Consider the following 20,946-nt stretch of genomic DNA (forward strand, 5'->3'; position numbering starts at 1 on the left):
ACAACAGGATATAAGATGACGTTGTCTGGGTGGAATTGTATATAAGGGGCATCAGTCTGAAGGGCAGCTGATTCACTCGCTCGTCATGCAGAAGTTATTGCTACAAGAAATAGTGTTTTGAAAGAGAGGAGTTGAAGATCTGAAGAAGCCATTGGCTCAAACGGGGGGTGAGTAAGAGCTCGTAACATGACTTGAAGGGACCATTGAGGCAATGGAGGTCGGACAGATGGGCAAATATTACATAAGGGAAAAACATCTTCAAGGTCGGGTGGGAGAACAAGTGGGAGGCTTCTGAACCCGTAGGTTGGTAAGAGACAATAGCGGAGATATAAACCTTTCGTGCAGAATGGGCCAGTCCTTGGTCAAATAGGTAGCGCAGAAAGACAAGATTATCCAACGAAACTGGAACAGGTACAAGACCTCTAAAGGCAGCGAACTTTAAAAAAATGTTCCAGTAAGAGTACAACAGCTTGGTGGAGGGTTTTCTGGCTTTGTCCCAAACCTCTGCTATACTGGGGGAATCCTCCAAGCTGTGAGGTGGAGTGACTTCAGGTCAGGATGGCAGATCCTGCTGGCATCCTGGGTCAGAAGAAATGGTTGGGGAGGCAGCCTCAGGAACTCAGAAACCATGGTCTTGAGAGCAGTAAACCAAGGTTGCTGAGGCCACCATGGAGCCACTAGAATGGCATCAGCGCGTAGCTGGCGTATGCTAACTAATGTCCGCTGAATTAGTGGGATGGGAGGGAACAGATAAAGGAGACATCTTCCCAATTCACCATGAAAGCATTGCCGAAGGAGTTCTTGCCTCTTCCTGCTCGAGAACAAAACTTGGTGCATTTGGAGTTGCCCTGGGTTGCAAACATGTCGATGGCTGAGTTCCCCATTGACTGCAGATCTGAGAAACAACGGAGTTGTCGAGCTCCCATTTGTGAGTTTGAATGGGCAGGCAACTCAAACGGTCGGCGATATCATTGTCTTCTGTTGGCACATGAATGGCAATTGGGAAAATATGGTGGTTGTAACACCATTCCCAAAGATGAATTGCCAAATATAGGAGTGACAACGAGTGGGTGCCTCCTTGCTTGTTGATATAATACATGGTCATGGTGTTGTCTGTGGCCACCTGGACCCCTCGGCCTACTATTAGAGGATAAAAGGCGTGAAACACCCTGATGACCGCCAGCATCTCTAGATGGTTGATGTGGTTTTTCTGACCTGGACCACAGAGAATAAGTTTTCCCACAAGTATGAACGAAGTCGCTGCAAGCAGAACTTAAGCGCCCAAATGGTCAACTTTTTACACTCCGGGCAGAAGTGTGTCTGATGTCTTCCCCCTAAGCAAAATAAGCAGCAATCATGGCCGTTGGTAAAGGGAGTCTTGTTTTGCACACAATGTACGTTTAAAGGGGCCTGACGAGGCCATAAAGATAGGCAGGAAACGGAAGGGGGAAATAACTCACGGGAAAACGTCAACAATTAGCAGCCCGATCGTATCAAACCATTGAAATAGAGACAAAATCCATGGTCCAGAAATCGTGAACAGGCAGACAGTCCAAAGTCAAAAAGCCAAAAATAGAAAGAGAGGTTTGCTCTGGACGTCGCAAAGGAGTCCGATCGCAATGGTGGCAAGAAGGAACTGAGGTATTACGGGCAGGCGGAGCATGCGCACTATGGGGAAATGTCTTACTAATCACGTTTCTTTAAGCTCTACAATATTCCGAGAATTCCTGCACAGTCACAGTCTAACCCATTTGTGTGCATTTGCAGAGGTCACGAAGAAGAATCTTGCTGTTTTCTGCCCCACAGCCATGTAGGTCATTCCCTTCCATCCCACATTTTAGGTACAAAGTTCTTTTGAATATTATAAGTACATCATCTGCTGTTCAGTCACTTAAGAACTAAATTTCTGCTTAAGTAAAACTTGGTGTTATATTTTCAAGCTGTTTTTATATTTTGTACCTAGCAAAATATACATTTTCTATTAATTTTTGTCATTTCAATTTATATTTATGTATTTCATCAATGAATCACTTTTTCCTGGCTAGTTTAGATCTTACCCATAAATGACTTTTTTAAAAATCTGCTTTGATATTCCATTAATGCTTTACTGCTCCATCATTACTAATAATTTGCATCTTCAATCCTATATGCACTTACCAAGAAGTATCACCCAGGGAACAAATGGGCCTAACTTTAGATTAAGCACGAATTTAAAAAATCTACAGAAGTGAATGATGGATTCAGGTTTCTTTTTACTATGTCTGTCTTTATTTATACTGATCTCTTATTTTCATTCTTCAAGTCTATTTGTTTTTCATTGTTGTCCTTATTTTTGTCTCTGCTTAAATATGTACACACACAAAAGGTGGCCTTTAATTGCTGTGTTCAAAATCCTGGCAGATCTATCTACTGTCAAAAAGTCGCATGATCTGCTCTATAATCAGTGTTTTGCTTGGACATATTGCCACATACAACTTTGACATATCAAAGCCACTGGACAGTTAGACTCAGTTTGAAATTTATAGAATTTTATTATTTAACTATGCACAGCTGTTTAGGACTTAGGCTTAGCCTCCATGGCAGCAGAATTAAATGAAATGAGAAGGAGACAGCTCAAGAGAGAGTGGATCATACTATTTAAAGTTGTGGGTCATAAACCATGGTTTTGAATGTTCTCTTTTGTTAAAAAAAACCTGTTAGGTGCTGAAAATGAAGACAGGATGTAATGGCTCAGGACCGCTTCTCAAATGTGCTGGAAGTGTGTTTGATCACAAGGAATTTTTATGTGGGCAAGCTCTAACAACAATATCCTGCACTTACAACCTGCTGTGTCTCAGTTCATTATACTGCCTCATTTGAGTGCTTTCGTGTACCAGGCCTTATCTGTACTTTATTTTTTCTGGACTGTGCTCAGTATAGGCTGAGTGGAATAAAATGTTTTATTTGCCCTCCTTTACACTTAATGTTTGGTAGTAAATCATGTGTGAGGAATGGGCAACCAAAATGTAACACACACACAAAAATCGGTCCATGCATCATTCTGGTTACCATGGAAGCTAGAGAGCTCAGAAACCAATGAAGAGGATGTCCTGAAGGGAAGGAATGAAAAACGACAAGAAGTGACTCAAAGAGCCCCTGACACCCATCCATGTCATGTGCATGTGTCAGGGGCTCTTTGAATAAGACCCACCTTTGTTACTATTGTATGCAGACGTTGCACATAAAAAAAGGCTTGCTCAGTGCTGTGCTGCTTTGCAGCTTTTCCTGCAACAGGTGGCACTGAAGTAATAGTCCTTAGCATGGCTGACACATTCAAAATTGTGAGTACACTGTAGCATGACTGGAGAGAGAACATGGCCTCTTTTTTCTGCTGCTACTACCATCCCAACCAGGGCAGACCACTGTGCAAAAGTCATGTGTTCCTTCTTTCCTAGTAGCATCTATATAGCAACAGTAGTAAATATAAAGGGAAGAAAGCCTCCTTCCCTTTGAGGGCCTCAGTAAATGAAATGCTGATTCCACAGCTAGAAGCAGTGTGCACTTAACATGAAAAAATTGTCTGTTTAACATAAGCTGGACTTAATATATATTTGACAAATCTGCTGAGTTTTGTTTCAACACTGCTGTGCACTGAAAGATTTGCATAGTGATGGAAATGCCCAGAGGGATAAAAGTCTAAGACAAGAAAATACATCTTTGTCTTAACGTGTGATCTCACTCTCTGGAAGTCAAATCCTCCAGTGTTATGATCTTCTCTATGGCAGCATCACAGATTTTTAAAAAGGGTGTCCGCTTTTTTGGTTCAGCAGCAAAGAAGGGGAAACAGTGCACCATTTTGAACTGTAATCTACATAACTCACACCAAAATGAATTTATTAAGGTGCCCTAACTTTTGGGGAGATTGGGTTTGATCTAGGTGTTGAAAGCGATTAACACTACCACCTCATTGAGAATTTGAAATTAGGCACGAGGAGATGCTTTGGAAAGGCTGCTGCATCCCACGAGAATAGTAGGTAGCTGACAGAGAGGACAGACTTCCTCCCCCCAAGCACTTTCTTGAGGCAAACTAACTTTCGAGATAAGCCTTTCAATAGTATTATTAAAGAACAGGAAGCATGGGGAGGAAGCAAAGAGTCAAGATTTCTTTCCCCTGATTTGCCTGTATGAACAGACTCCTCCAGTGTTTTTAGGTCAAAGTGCTCCTATTAGCTCTGAGCTTCTAACATTGAACTCTAGCCCACAAAAGCTTATGCCATAATACTTTTTCTAGTATTTTTCTAGAACTCACAGAGGTACTCATTTTTTGGGGGGGGGGCACTCATGGATGCATTATGAATGCTTTGTAAAGGCTAGAAATAACATTTAATAATCTCTAACTAATTCCTTAGGGAACACATTCGTGTCAATGCTGCCAGAGTAGTGGATTCTCATTAACTGGGGTGGTATAAAAATGTATGAAATAAATAAATATGTTTCTTACCCAAGTGTGTGGAAATTCACCAGTGTTTGTATGCTCTCTGACTGTCATTGCTCTTTCACAATGATTTCCATACTTTGAATAAAGTTAGGACAGATTACAACTGCCTCAGCAAATGCATCATTCTTGAAATTCAACCATATCCTCTTCATTTTCTGTTTCACTGTCAACTTTTCATTTAAAAAAAAAAAGTAGGATCTTCCATTTTTAATTAAACATTTACCGGGAAAGATGTTTATTTTATTCAAGAAGGCTTTTGCTAACATACTTTTTTCCTTCTTAACTTCTTACAGATACCTGCTAGGTTCCCCTTGACAAGGGGAACCTGCTACAGCAAGCTTTTTTTACTTTTGATCTGTTAAATATTCACCACAAAATTGGTATTTAATGAAAGAACCACTTAAGACAATTCTTTTAAGAACATTTTCCCCCTACAAAACACTCTCTTGAGACCAATATAGTTTTTTTTTCCATTGTGAGTCTCCAAGATTCTCTCTTCATACCAAACTCTAAGCAATGCAATTTAAAAAGCAATAGAGTAGGGACCCCATATCCGCAGGGAATTGGTTCTCCAATCTACTGTGGATGCCTGAAACCATGAATATATAACATACAAGACGGCACGACAAAGACCAGAAAGAGGCAGTACAAAGGCCACAAGGAGGCACCCTTTATGTTGTATATAAGACTGTAGCAAACTGCAGATAAGTGAAAATGCAGATATCGATCCCTCAAATATGGGAGTCCTACTATAATTACATATAATAATTAAGTACATGAAAATCTACCTCTAGGCATTCTGGATGACTGCTTGCAAATAGCTTCCACTGTTCCAGAGAGTAATGCTTGTGTACTGCAGTAAACATTGCATACTAGAAAAATAAAAAAGATAATATTATTATACATCTTGAGGAAGCAGCATATTAAAAAAGAAAGACAACAAGAAGAAAGATACCTGGCCACAGTACAACATGGTAACAATCTGTATTGGTCTATAGATGTACAGAGGTATAGCATTTTCAAACTGCTATTCAGTTATGGATAGCTTCATCAGCTCATTATAGTTATCCTTCTTAATAATGACTTTCTGTGGAAACAAAATTCCATGTCTATATTTCTTCTGCCACAAATTTAAGAAGCAGCAATAGGGAGCACATCCAAACTTTCAAATGGATTTTTAAAATTAGTATCTTCTAAAGTAGTTCCCCCAGCAACACCCTGACATTTGAATGGTTTGCCCAGAAACTGCTGAACAAGCTATCTACCAAAAATATGAATCTCATATATCTCAAGCGTCATAGCTGTACATATATCCCGTATTGCTGGACTGCAGACAGTATTTGTACACAAAAACTAGCTAATGACACCCATCAATCACAGTGACAGATCATCTCCCCCCCTTATCACAACAATACACCCGTTAAAAAAAAACATCCTGATCACTATAATCACCCAATCTCCTGAAAAGGACGAAAAGCTGACCCCACAGCTATAAATACTCAACTATCACACACACTACACCAGAACCCAGACGGAATTCTAACTCCTGTCCTCTGAAGATGCCAGCCACAGACACTGGCAAAAACCCTTCAGAACACAGCCAAACAGCTCAAAAAACCTACAACAACCATCGGGTCCTGGCCATGAAAGCCTTCGAGAATACATTACTTGTAAAGCTCATCACCTTCACTAGCATTCACTTCCACACAGGACATGAGAGTAAGGTTTCCATTATTAACGACAACAAAGAATATTGGAGCAAAAGCCTATTTTGGGAGCAGGGGATGGATAGATGTAGGATTATAATATAAAGGCATGTTTGCACTACAGTTTTTAAAATAATATGCTACTATATATACTACACAATGATATACGTAATGATGAAATGTTAAATTTAGACATGGAGGTACTCGTTGTGACAAGTCCCCACTATTTGGCTTCATAAAATGTGTTAAAACATGCTGACTGCTAGATTGGTACCGTATTTTTCGCATCATAAGACACACTTTTCCCCCACAAAACAGGGGGGTGGAAAGTCTGTGCGTCTTATGGAGCGAAGAAAATAGATTATATTTTCCTGTTTTCTTATCCTAAAAAATTGGTGTGTCTTATGGAAAGGTGCGTCTTATGGAGCGAAAAATACGGTATATATCAAAAATAGAGGAGTAGGCATTTTGTAAAGTAAATGATTCTTATTTGCTGCTTTGTGACAGATCTACTCTCAAATACTGGTGCATATTAACCACTTTTCTAAAGTGACTCTTAATGGCCTATTCAAGTCAAAATCACTTTTAAATACACTGTATTACAATGGGTATAACCTGCAACAAAATCTTGTTCCTGATGAAAATCCATGTCTCCCAACTACCAAGAGGATTACAGTTAAACTCAGAAGGAAGAGGGAAACCGATGCATAGGGGTGGCAGATGATGTCATAGTCCCTGTTAGTCAGAAAATCCAAGAGCTTCAACCCTGTGAGCCCTGGCTCCCAGACCACCTCTGGATATACTGAGGAAGCCTAGGCCTCACTTCTTCATGGAACATGTTGAGAGAAATACATTGCTGCCTGACTGGAGGAGACAGAAAAGAGTAAGGCCTGCCTGCAAATGAGGACCAGCCTTGAATTGCACCTTACCTGAGCTATGCTCCACTCATCCTCCTAGAACTAAAATATGTCAGCATCTTGAGGGCCCTTGGCTCTTCTGAGTAACTTTCAGATCAGGGTACCAATAACTGTGTGGCACAGGACACCCATATAAAAGAAAAACAGCTCAGCCATATGGAACCCCAACAACATAAACATAACATAATCAGGGTCATTTAGAAATGCTTGATAGTGCTTCTCAGTTTCAGCTTTGAAGACAGAACACTTCTGCACACTTTGATCAACAGCCTGACCTAACGATGCTGAAGAACTTGTGCAGACAAGAGAGATGAGAAGATGTAATTTCCTGCTTTCAGGTTCAAGGATTTTGAATTGAGTTGCATTATACTGTAAGTACGTTAGCTAATTTGGAATCCTGTGGGTCAAAGATTGATTATACCCAATGTGGTGAGGAGGACAGTGAGATGGGCTAGAACTCAGGAGGCTTGGGTTTAAATACCCATTAAGCCATGGAAATTCACTGGAGGTGTGAAAGTGGAAAAATCCTTCCTTAAATATCTTGCTTATCTTGAAAGCCCAATCAGAGTAGCTATCAGTCAGTTCTGACTTGATGACACAGAAGAACAAGGTCAAAGAATATGGTAAATTGAAAAAGTGAATGTAGGATTATCTAACAGTAACAGAAAACGGGCAGACCTTTCAACATCACAGTAATCCAAGAGAACAAGCTGGTCATCACAAACGCTCTTTTCCAACAACACAAGAGGCGACTCTACACATGGACATCACCAACCGAAATTAGATTTATTATGTTCTCTGCAGCCAAAGACGGAGAAGCTCTATATAGTCAGCAAAAACAAGACCTTTAGCTGATTGTGGCTCTGATCATCAGCTTCTTATAGCAAAACTCAAGCTTAAACTAAAGAAAACAGGAAAAAAACCACTGGGCTAGTCAGGTACAGTATAATCTAAACCAAATCCCTCATGAATACACAGTGGAAGAGAAGAACAGATTTAAGGAACTAGATTTGGTGACAGAGTGCCTGAAGAACTATGGATGGAGGCTTCTAACATTGTACAGGATACAGCAACAAAAACCATCCCAAAGAAAAGGAAATGCAAGAAAGCAAAGTGGCTATCCACCGAGACCTTACAAATAGCAAAGAAGGGAAACAAAATGCAAAGGAGATAGGGAAGGTTACAGAAAATTGAATGCTGACTTCCAAAGAATAGCAAGGAGAGACAAGAGGACCTTCTTAAATGAACAGTGCAAGGATATAGAGGAAAAGAATAGAAAGGGGAAAACCAGAGATCTGTTCAAGAAAATTGGAGATATTAAAGGAACATTTTGTGCAAATATGGACATGATAAAGGACAAAAATGGTAGGGACCTAACAGAAGCAGAAGACATCAGGAAGAGGTGGCAAGAATACGCAGAGGAATTCTACCAGAAAGATCTGGATGTCCCGGACAACCCACATAGTGTGGTTGCTGACCTTGAGCCAGACATCCTGGAGAGTGAAGTCAAGTGGGCCTTAGAAAGCTTGTCTGACAACAAGGCCAGTGGAGGTGATGGCATTCCAGTTGAACTATTTAGAATCTTGAACTATTTAGACACTGTTATCTTTTAAGGTGCTATATTCAATATTCCAGCAAGTTTGGAAAACTCAGCAGTGGCCAGAGCATTGGAAAAGATCAGTCTACATCCCAATCCCAAAGAAGGGCAGTGCCAAAAAATGCTCCAACTACCATACAATTGCACTCATTTCACACACTAGCAAGGTTATGCTCAAAATCCTCCAAGGTAGGCTTCAGCAGTATGTGGACCGAGAACTCCCAGAAGTACAAGCTGGATTTTGAAGGGGCAGAGGAACTAGAGACCAAATTGCTAACATGTGCTGGACTATGGAAAAAGCCAGAGAGTTCCAGAAAAACATCTACTTCTGCTCCATTGATTAAGCAAAAGCCTTTGACTGTGTGGACCACAACAAACTATGGCAAGTTCTTAAACAAATGGGAGTGCCAGAACACCTTATCTATCTCCTAAGAAATCTATACGTGGGACAGGAAGCAACGATTAGAACTGGATATGGAACACCTGACTGGTTCAAAATTGGGAAAGGAGTATGACAAGGCTGTATGTTGTCTCCCTGCTTATTTAACTTATATGTGGAATACATTGTGCAAAAGGCTGGACTGGAGGAATCCCAAACCAGAATTAAGATTGCCGGAAGAAATATCAACAACCTCAGATATGGTGGCAGAAAGTGAGGACTTAAAGAACTTCTTAATGAGGGTGAAAGAGGAGAGCGCAAAAAGGGTCTGAAGCTTAACATCAAAAAAACTAAGATCATGGCCACTGGTCCCATCACCTCATGGCAAACAGAAGGGGAAGATATGGAGGCAGTGACAGATTTTACTTTCTTGGGTTCCATGTTCACTGCAGCTACGAAATTAAAAGACGCCTGCTTCTTGGGAGGAAAGCAATGACAAACCTAGACAACGTCTTCAAAAGCAGAGACATCACCTTACTGACAAAGGTCCGCATAGTCAAAGCTATAGTTTTTCCAGTAGCGATGTATGGACGTGAGAGCTGGACCATAAGGAAGGCTGATCACCGAAGAATTAATGTTTTTGAACTCTGGTGCTGGAGGAGACTCTTGAGAGTCCTCTGGACTGCGGAGAACAAACCTATCCATTTTGAAGGAAATCCACCCCGAGTGCTCACTGGAAGGACAGATCCTGATGCTGATGCTCCAATACTTTGGCCATCTCATGAGAAGAGAAGACTCTCTGGAAAAGGCCCTGATGTTGGGAAAGAGTGAAGGCAAGAGGAGAAAGAGACAACAGAGGACGAGATGGTTGGACAGTGTCATCGAAGCTACCAACATGAATTTGACCCAACTTCGGGAGGCAGTGGAAGACAAAAGGGCTTGGCGTGCTCTGGTCCATGGGGTCACTAAGAGTCAGACACAACTTAACTACTAAACAACAACAACAACAACAACAACAACAGAAAACAGAGAGTTTTAAGATTTGGATAGCTACTCTTTTTGTGCATTTTAGATAAAATCTAATTTTTCTCCAATCTGAAAGTATAATAATCTTTTGGTTTCCTATAGTATGCTATCTTATTTGGAAGAGCCACAATATACATTGCTTAATTCCAGTCTATTAAAGATGTTAATCACAGATTTCAAAGTAGAACCTACACACATTCTTGCAGTTTTGAAAAGGCAGTTTAAGTTGAAAATTCTTTAAATATCAAAAAGGTACTATTTTTGGATCATGTGGAAAATCATAAATTATGATCTCTTTAATTATTTCCAAAATTATTATTACCAAAATCTTTTTACAGCATTCACGCAGAGAAAATGAACATGTCTAGCAGCCTGCAAGTGCCCTTGTTAACAGTTATCATTCTACAGCTTATATTAATCTTTTTATATTACAGGAAGTAAAGATCAAGAAAATTGTCCTATACAGTAGTCTGCACTTTGTTGGTTTTGTACACATAGATACAGGTATAAATGCAGATCAGATCCCTAGATACATTTTCCCATACTCATGAGCATTTTTCCACTAAAAGAAATTTCAAATGTAACAGAGTTACATTTAAAAGAACCCTGGGAAAAGCATTTTTGTCGAAACAATGACAAATGTGATAATGATTTTTATCCCTATACAATCTACAAATTCTTTCACAAAATTCTTTCCACAGCAGTTTGGTTACAGATTTGGGAATGGTTAGTGACTAAGTACTTAAAGAAGCACTGATTAAAATCAGAGGTATTTAAAATGATTAAGTTAACACAAACACTAGCCAGCTGGATCATGCTTTCACATGTCTGTGTAAAGTACACAAGTCTGAGGAAGGCTAGGCCTGGAACCTAGAATCCTTTTATTCCAGATTAGTTGTATTTGAGACAATGGAACAGCTCAGAGTAAGCAGATTACACTTTAAATACTATTACTTAATTTATGCCCCACCACAAAAGAAGATCTAGTAAACAGCTGAGGTAATGCTATTGAACTAGTCTGCTTCTGTCAAAAACTGTCTAATTATCTTAACGTTTTACTTTGTTTTTAATTTTATATTTCATATATGTCCATAATGTAAATTTATTTATTGTACATGAAGAAGACTTAAAAGGTACTTACTTTAGTCATAACCTGTGCCATTTCAAAAGTGCCCACAGTATCCATATTTGCTACAATAATCGGGATCCCTGTGTATGTCTGTTTGGAGTTACGGAATGTAAAGGTACGCATAAGATCTACCTGCAAAAATATCAATCCATCAGTAGTACCAGCAAAGGAGAACACCTTTTACAGTATAAAATTATTCGTATGCTTTTCAGTGACAAAAACTTCATTAACTACTGAATAAATGTATATGATTAGGAAAAGTAATCACCACAACAGATTATTTTAAATAAACATTTCTTTCAAATTAAATTTCTAGAGTCCATCTGATAAAACATGCTTACACTCATAAAAGAAACATGTAATAAGAATAGTGAAATTATCCTATTTAAATTGTAGGCTGGTCTAAAGCCTGTTAAGAACCTGGAATTCTCCAAACCAAGACACACACACTCCACACATTTGGCTTTAATTCTTCAGCAAAGACCACCAGTGGAATCACACTCCTGCCAAAAGCCAACTGGCACGACATTAACACTCTTTTAAAAGGGCTGGTTTTAGTTCAGCATGTTTCTGGATCTAGGTCTTTTGCTGTATTATTAAGGTTGAGGCAACTGACAGAAAGACATTTTATCAGCTTTGCCTTTTTTCTACTGATTATACCCTTTCCTGAAAGGAGGGACTTGTCTGGTATGGCACAAGCCCTGTAAAACTTCCAAATTGTGTGCAGTGTGCTTTATATGGGAGTGCCCTTAAAGCTGTTCAGAAGTTGCGAGTGGTCCAAAATACAGCAAGCAGCCTGACTGATTATTGAGGTTAGCTGCATGAGCCTACTAGTTTACTTTTAGAACAAATCTAATATGCTAGATGTTAATTTTAAAACTCTAGTCTAGAAGAAAGCTAAAGAGAGTATTTTCCCCAATAAATATTAGGATCCAGCTCAGAAAACCTTTTGATCATTCTATCATCAACCAGCCCGGTGGCCTGAGTTTATGGAACTTGGAAGTGCTTTTAGGCAGGCCTTAAAGGCTTATTAGATACAGTACATTATTGTTGTCTGGTGCGGCTAATGAGATTATAGTTCTTTTTGTTGACTGCTGTTTGGTTGTTCAAGTTATTAACCTGGGAATTATTTTATTCCTATACATAGTCTGCTATATTAATAGTTCTCTCTGTTGAAAATCATTGTTTAAAAAGCACATTAGGACTCCTCTAAATAAATGATACTTAACTAATTGTATAACATAGAGCAGGGGTCTCAAACTCAATTTACCTGGGGGCCACTGGAGGCAGAATCTGGGTGAGGCTGGGCCGCATCAGATTTTCCACCAAGCGGAGCAAGAGCCCAAGGAAGCCACCTAGGAGTTTCGTTAGCCCGGCTGGGGCTCTGAGGAGGAAGAGGGGCACGCAAGCCCTCTTCACCAGCCACAACTCCCTCCGGCTCCTTCTTCACCGCTACCACCAGCACCAACAGCAAGATGAAGAAGCAGAGAAGGGAGGGCACTAGCCGGGGGCGGGGGGAGGGCACGACATAAAATTTTTAAAAAAACTTTCACAGAATCACCTTGCCAAAGGAAAAAAGCCCCCATCGGTAACTGCAAAATTAAACAGAACAGGGCAGGAGCCTCCACAGGGCTCTCTGGATCTCTCTCACAAGCAAATACACACACACACACACACACACACACACACACACAGAGAGAGAGAGAGAGAGAGAGAGAGAGAGAGAGAGAGAGAGAGAGAGAAATTAAACAGAACAGGGCAGGAGCCTCCACAGGGCTCTCTGGATCTCTCTCACAAGCAAATACACACACAAACACACACACACACACACACACACACACACACACACGGAGGTCTGGCAACCTTCCTCTGAGGGCCCTGCTCAAAAAAAAAAGGCGCACTCAGCAGCAGCAGCTACCCCCACCACGACAGAGGAACAAACTTTGCGAGGCAAGTCCAGACAGCCTCCACAGCCGAGGCGGCTGAAGCAGGACGAGAAGGAGGAAGAGGAGGAAGCACCGCTGGATGCTGAGGCGGCCGCTGGCTGGGCTGGTGCTGGGGATACCAAGAGAGAAAGAGAGCCAGAGAGCCGCTTCCCTGGAAGAGGTGGCAGCAGCTGCTGTTGGCGGCTTGGAGGTGCTCTTTGAGGACGGGCCGAGAACAAGCTCCGCTCTCAGGCATCGCTCGGCTCGGGGGAAAGGGCTGGCAGCGTGCCTCACTCGCTGGCTCTCCCCCAAGACAACGCCTCTTGTACCCTCCATCCGCAACTGCAGCCAGCAGATAGTTGGACTGGCTGAAAGGCTGCAGTTCCGGATGGAGGGTGCAAGAGGCGCTGTCTTGGGAGAGAGCCGGTGAGCAAGGCGAGGCTTTTTTTGACTCTTGACAGCAGAGGTTGTGTGGGCGCTTCGGGGGGGGGAGGCAAGGCTTGGGCCACAAACTATCGTCTGGCAGGCCGCAAATGGCCCCCGGGCCACATGTTTGACACCCCTGATGTAGAGTCTCATCTTACAAGGAAGAAGAGTATGCTAAGGCTCTCATTGTCCCTGGTTTTTTACCAGGAGCAACACAGGCTTACCATTCCAATTTATACACTAAAAGAAACTGGTATAAAAGAGAACAACTGGCTCCTATTTAGCAGATGTGCAAAAATGACAAGAATCAGTCCAGGAATCCATCACACCCAAATCAGTGTAATGGACATGTTTAAAAGACTAGTTATCCACTTAAATGAAAGCTCCAGAATTCCTGTTGTTTGCCATTCTCTCCAGCAGACCCTATTCTCTACTGAAGACATGCACAGGAATAGCAGGATCATGCCTAAAGACTGTGGTCCCATCTATACTATATAGTGTACGAGTATCAAAAAGTAAGACAAAGCTAAACCTCACATGTATTAATGCACATGAATAATCAATAGCTGTTTTCCATCCCCCGCCCAGCAAAACAGCATGCTTAGAAATTAGCAACAAGTCTTTTCTACCTGAAAGACTAACCAGTCTTACTCGATGCAAACTTTCATGAGCTGCATTCAATTCAATGCAATCCATGAAAGTTTGTACCATAGAAAACTTGTTAGCCGTTAAGATTCAATATCTTGTGTGATCTTTTGTGGGGGAGGTGTTGTGAAACACCTCATATGGCTACTAGCCTTGAAAACCTATTCAGGAGCTACTCATTTTACTCAGAACTTCTCTGACGATTCTTACATTCCTAACATCATGAAATGGGTTGTCAAAGCAGTCTGCAGGTACCTTTTTTGTTTGTTTCTTTACTGCAACTTCCACAATTCCTTGCTACTTGCTATGTTGGCTAGCACTGATGATTTTTGCAGGTCAAAGATATTTGAAGGACCAATTGCCCACTTCTTCTTTAAAGCAACCTTAATAAAAATGATTTGCTATCAAATCCATTCTGAGTTATATGATCTTCCTGGGATTTTCTAGGATTAAAGTATTCAGATGTGCCCATCATTCTAATGGCATTCTGGGACTGTGCAATGTGTCCATGGCCACACAAGTTACAGAACATGTAGTTCCATCAACCAAACACACTCTGAGCAATCTCACCCAGCTCTTTTCCTCTGCAGGCATGGGGGATTTGAACTCTAGGCCACTAGTCACTCCATCCCATTGAGCAGTATCAGTTTAGCATCCACATAAAGGTCACTGTGAAATATGGCCAAGTAAAGTTGTTCTAGATGAAGTTTAGCATTAAAGAGAGTGTTATTTTTTTCCTCCTTTTACTAATCACCTGACTGATCAAATGTATTATTTAGCCCTTACAGTACCCCACAGAAAAAAGCACTGTAATTCTAGAGTGCCATTTTATCTCTGGAATGTTGTGCCCCAGGTTATAGATAGGTAGACCATTCCACAGGTCATGTTGGATTAATGGATATTATAATCCCAGATTCCAGAGGGACTTCCAGCAACATTATTCAAGTCACAGATGAATAATGCTCCGGTCAATGTTATTCCGGTCCACTAATGTTTACTTGAAAAATGTTTTCAAGAGTAATAATGGCTGCTGGAGGATGCAAGACAGGATGTCTACATGAGACATCAGTCTTGAAGCAATAGTACTAAAATGATGATGTCAATCATTGGCTTACAACCAACAAAATTTCAAGAATTTACAATAAAATTAAAGGGGGGGAAGCTGCAGTTTTACTGACAGGCAGTCATGTCTGTCCCCTCTATCCCCACTAATGCACAAAAGCTGTATTGCAAGTATATAAACAAAAGAGGCTTGCTGGACAAAATCCAAAGGACTATCCAGATCAGCATATTATTTGCCTGAGCAGTTGACCAGCACATGCAGCAGACTGCCTCTGAATCTGGGTAGTCCGACTAGGCAGTCAAGGCTGGCATCCCACAGAGACTTATTCCTCACCATATTTTTCCTGATCTCTCCTTGTTATGCATAGGTAACATGAGATCTTTCCCGTCCTTTTCAAATAGCTGCAGAATCGAAGTGGAACGTTTTTATCACAATATAAACTACCCATTCTGAAGGATTAATGAAGCTCTTGTATGACCCTTACAGACCAAATCTTCGCAATCGTATACTCCCGAGCAGTTTCTGCCAGTCACGGGATTATTAACAGTTTTATTTGGCTGCGGCTCAAGTTCAGACGCTGTGCTTTCGGAGCGTGGACGGAGTCGCGCGAGTGGCCTTGTCCCCCCCCCCCCCCGGCGAAAACACAAACCAGCCCGCAGGCCCCTCCGATCCACGGCGCAACTTGAGCCTTCGCCGCCGCCCCCCATTTGACCGAACAAGGGGGGGTCGTGTCGTTATGTTCTGACGCGCCTCTACCAACAGCCTCCCCCCCCCCCGGAGCACACCGTGTCCTCCGACTCGAGGTCACCTTCCTCCGCCTGCCTGCGCCGGGTCTTTTGCAAATAACAACCCGCCAGCTCTCGCTACACCTGTCAGGGCCGGCGCTAGGCAGTCTCTGGGTAACATGGCAGCGAGAATAACCGGCTTCTGGCAAGTTCGACACTTGGGGAGTCGGCCAAGGGGCCTTCCTCAGCTTTCCTTCCGCCCAAGGCGAAAGGGGGTGCCCCTCCCCAAACCCCCCCCAAAAAAACCCGCCTGTCGTGGGACTTTAGCTAGGCACCAGGAGAACCTAGTCCTGTTAAGGGGAAAGCTCTCTGGATTATTTAACGCTGACGAGTGACGAGGAGGAAACGACAAGAGGCGGGAAAGGCAGATTTTGCCTCGTCCTTAAAGCGGGGGTGGGGGATGCAATTAAAGCGAAAGGGATATTGCTATGCCGGCGTTATATTCGACGAGAAGTATTACGAGAAAAAGAGAAGGAAAGAAATAAAAGGGAAGATTTTTTTAAAAAAAAATTAAACATGCATGTTCGGAAATAACCCCACCTCTGCTCTGCTTTTAAGGCTGCTTCGCTTGGGTCTAAGCAAGACATCTTTAAAGTCCAGCTTGAGGTCTGCATCTACTCGGGGCATCTCGCCGGATTTAGTGGGTCTTGAGAGGAGGGGACGGTCCTCTGCTCGGCACCCGCCGCCGCCGCCGCCGCCGCCTTGTGCTTTGCTCTGCTCTGCCCTGCCGGCTTGGCTTGGCTTCCCTGCTGCCGCTTCTGCTAGGGTTTTGGTCTTGTTGGGTTTTTTTGGGGCAGGCAGACTAGGAGCAACCCAAGCTTGCTGTCTTGGCAGGGGGAGTATTTATAGGGAGCGAGGGGGCCGGGAGCGAGTGCCCAAGTCCCATCGCTTTATTAGGAACGGGGGTGGTTTCGGAATGTGCAGCGGCGGCCAGGGGAGAGGGGGGGCAGGTCCGAGAGGCGGCGGCTGCCGTCGACGTCCCCCACCGCGCCGGCTCCTTCACTTTGCCTCGCTTGGGCTCAGGCGGCTCTACTCAAAGGGGTGCGGGTGGGGTGGAGGGGCAGGCAGGCAGGAAGGGTTGCCTGCTGGCCGGCCGGCTGGCCTGCGCGTTCCTACAGCAATGCAGTTCAGGAGCCGAGCGGGAGGCGCCGCGGCAGCACAGTTAGGATTCGCTATAAGGTGCCGGCCGGAGTCGAGCCGGTTTAGCGAAGGACCGGGAAGGAGGAGGAGACTGCACTGCCGAGGGGAGTGGCGGGGGGAGAAAAACGGGCTCCAGGCACGCGTGGGAATCGAATTTGGGAGCGCCAAATTCAAAACGGCGGGCGCAGAGGGGAGAATTAAGGGCAACCCAAGGGCAGAGGAAACCCCGAGCGCCCTCCCCGCCCCGGCCAGCCTCCTCCAGTCTTGTGTATGCCCAACAACAGCTCTTTTTTCTCATACCCCTTCCCCGTTCTGTCAGTTTGTTCTTTGGGGTGAGGGTTACCCCTCATTGTTCCGCCCACCGGTTATAAAATAGCATTGGAAGGGAGGGGGAATGTATTGAGAAAAAGAACCAAGAGTTGCATGCAAATCCCGAGAGAAGTGCAACACTTCTCTCGGGATTTGAAGACCAGAAGGGATTGTGAAGAGCTCCAGAAGCTGTTTAGAGAAAAGCTGCCTGAGGGGGGAAACTCTTTTTCGCCTCTCACGCAATATCAGAACCAGGGGACATCCACTCCAATTGAGTGTTGGGAGAGAGAACACAAAATAAAAGATTTATTTACCCAGCGTGTTGTTAGTCTGTGGAACTCTTTGCTACAGGAAGCGGTGATGGCACCTGGCCTAGATGCCTTTAAAAGAGGATTGGACAGATTCCTGGATGAAAAGTCCATCGCAGGTTACAAGCCATTGTGGCGATGTATAATCTCCAGGCTTAAAAGGAAGGTACCTCCAAATGCCAGATGCAGGGGAGGGGGATCAGGAGACAGGTCTCTAGTCTCTTGTGCTCCCAGGGGCATCTGGTGGGGCCAGTGTGAGATACAGGAAGTGGGACTAGATGGGCCCTTGGTCTCATCCAGCAGGGCTCTTCTTATGTTAATGCAGCGTTCCCCAACCTTTTTGGGACCACGGACTGGGGGGGTCAGGCTCTGTGCGGGGGGCACCCCCACACTTGCGGTGCAACATTGCAAATTCGCACGAGCATGACACACCCCTGTATGAGCACGATGCCCACCATGAGCGTGACACGCCCCCTGCGTGAGTGCAACATGCCCACCGAGCAGGGGGGTGGAGATCCATCTCTGCGGCCCACTTCCAGCAAGCCCACAGACCCGCACCAGGCCACAGATCAGGGATTGTGGACCCCTGTGTTAACGCACTGTTTTTTCGTTGTCCTGCATAGGAATCTCCTGGGTAAACTATGGATGCTTTCAGGAGTGATCAAGAAGAAGAGTGTCTGACGTACAGGGTCATGTGGAACTTTCAATCCATGAATGCAAATTCATACACTGAGCCCCCCACCTCCTGGTTACCAGATCTCATCTTTTTTATTGCATCTATGAATTCCAGCTTTTCTCAGGAAACACATAGTGGTATACATTATGCTCCACACCATTTAATCCTCATAACAATCCTATCTGGTAGATTACACTCAGAACTATACACAAAGGATGCCTAAAAATTCTCTCTTCCCTGCCTCCCCCCCCCCCCCCCGCAATTTATGGACAGAGAAATTGGGAGGGAAGGATCATTTCACCAGAATTCTGCAGGGAAAAGGAATCCTCCCCCAACAGTTTCTCAGAGGTGCAACTCCTGAATCATAATGGTTATAGGACAACTTCATTTCCCCTTAAGGACTTTTTGTTGCTGTGTGCACAGCTACTACAACTGAAAACTGCAGCTGGCACAGCCACAGGGCTGGTTTCACAGAGAGATAATTGCTAACTTAACTCATGGAAGGTGATAAGATCTTATGCAGCCTCTTGAACAGATTACTCTGCAGTGTACACTTTTCTTTATATGCCTAGAAATGAAAGATCTAGAGACTTGGTGGGTGGTTTTTAAAAAGTAACCAGGGCTGAAGAACACCAGAAGCACATATACAACCACAGCTGTGGCCCAGATTATAATGGCTCCCCAAATTGTTCCCTCCTCTGACTTCATGTTGGTGCCGTGTCTAGGCAAGCTTTGAAATTCCTTGAGCTACAGAAGATGTCATATGAACCAGCTCTAATGGCTGTTTGCAGAAACATGGGTAGGTGCCTCCCAAATCTTATGTGTTTATTCAGCAGGACTAGCAAGCCCTGCTTGCACTAGATCTGTGGGTTTCCATGTGAATGTTTGTGTCAGTTCAAACACTCTTGGTTTTGAGTCATAAAAACATGAGGTACTCGTAATCCTTCAAGCTGCACAGTTAGCATGAAGCAGCTTTCAGAAATACACATTTTCTGGCAGTGTCAAGATGTGAACAGGGTGAGCTTGTTTCGATAAGAGATTTACCTATCAGAGAAACAAGTACTGTACTGTTTCCAAGCCTTCCTTTGTCCCAGCATGCCTCTGTGTGACCTGATATGTTACTGGACAGTAGAGTTATGTGGGGAAGTCATTTGGGGATACTCAGTATGCTGTAATGGATAGAGTAGCTCCCAATCTTGGGTCCTCAGATATTCTTGGACTAAAACTCCCAGAAGCCTTCACCACTAGCTGTGCTCACCAGGATTTCTGGGAGCTGTAGTCCAAGAACATCTGGGGACCTAAATTTGGAACCACTGGATAGAGTGATGATGGGCTTGGACTCAGGAGCCTGGATTCAAATCCCTGCGCAGCCATGGAAGCTCATTAGGGGTATGGAACCAGTAAAACCACTCAGATATCTGACTTACCTTCAAAGACCTGTCAGGATTATAATTATTATAATAATAATAATTATTATTATTATTATTATTATTATTATTATCATCATCATCATCATTATCATCATCATCTCATAATTATTATTATCATTTATTTGATTTATATACCACCCATCTGGCAGCCAAGGCCACTCTGGGTGGTTTACAGATTAGATTAGGCATCCTTCAGTCTCAAGAGACTATGGTAATGTGGTCTGAATAGAGGACTTGGAACAGCGCCTAATGTGGCTGAGAAGGCCAATTCGAGAGTGACAATCCCTTCCACATTGAAGACAAATACAATCTGCCCCCTGTCCAGCTCCCTGACTTTGCTGCTTTCAGGACTGCCTCTTTGCCTCGGCCTGCTGGATAAAAGTCTCTTCAAAATGCAAGAGGCATGAATGCTCAGATGTCAAGGTTTCCCATCTCGTGAGGTCCATTCCTAAGGCCTTCAGATCCCGCTTGCAGATATCCTTGTATCGCAGCTGTGGTCTCCCTCTGGGGTGCTTTCCCTGCACTGATTCTCCATACAGAGATATTTTGGAATTTGACCATCAGCCATTCTTACGACATGCCCAAGCCAACGTAGATGTCACTGTTTCAGTAATGTATACATGCTAAAAATTCCAGCTCGATATAGGACTACTCTTGCCAGGTGATACCAAAAATGCATTGGAGTCAATGCATATGGAAGGTGTTCAGCTTCCTCTCCTGCTGTGCACAAAGGGTCCAGGACTCACTGCAGTACAGGAGTGTATTCAGGACACAGACTCTATAGCCCTGGATCTTGGTATATGCTGTCAGCTTCTTATTAAGCTCTTATTCTCTTTGTGAGTCTAGAGAACATGGTAGCTGCTTTGTCAATGTGTTTATCCAGCTCAACATCTAGGGAGAGAGTGTCAGAGATCGTTGAGCCAAGGTACAAAAAGTCATGAACAACCTCCAATTCTTACATGGAGATGGTAATAGAGGGAGGTGAGTCCACGCCCTGGCCCATGATTT

General features: G+C 43.3%; 1 protein-coding gene across 4 annotated transcripts in view; it reads right to left on the reverse strand.

The window, feature by feature from the left end:
* Positions 1–16,846, reverse strand: part of GMPR (guanosine monophosphate reductase) — a 31,872-nt gene extending 15,026 nt beyond the window's left edge. For 2 of the 4 annotated variants that reach the window (XM_078393489.1, XM_020798609.3), the window contains exons 1-3: positions 16,616–16,846; positions 11,244–11,363; positions 5,266–5,349 (exon numbers count right to left, since the gene is read on the reverse strand). In XM_078393489.1, the coding sequence (XP_078249615.1) occupies positions 5,266–5,349; positions 11,244–11,363; positions 16,616–16,702 (291 nt within the window). In that variant the 5' untranslated portion in view covers positions 16,703–16,846. Of the gene's footprint in view, positions 1–5,265; positions 5,350–11,243; positions 11,364–12,501; positions 12,754–16,098; positions 16,233–16,615 lie in introns of those variants that run through there. The other 2 variants (XM_078393490.1, XM_072998660.2) reach the window with 2 other exon arrangements.
* Between the last annotated feature and the right edge of the window lie 4,100 nt (positions 16,847–20,946).

The sequence above is a fragment of the Pogona vitticeps genome, chromosome 4 (assembly GCF_051106095.1).
Source record: "Pogona vitticeps strain Pit_001003342236 chromosome 4, PviZW2.1, whole genome shotgun sequence".
NCBI lineage: Eukaryota > Metazoa > Chordata > Lepidosauria > Squamata > Agamidae > Pogona > Pogona vitticeps.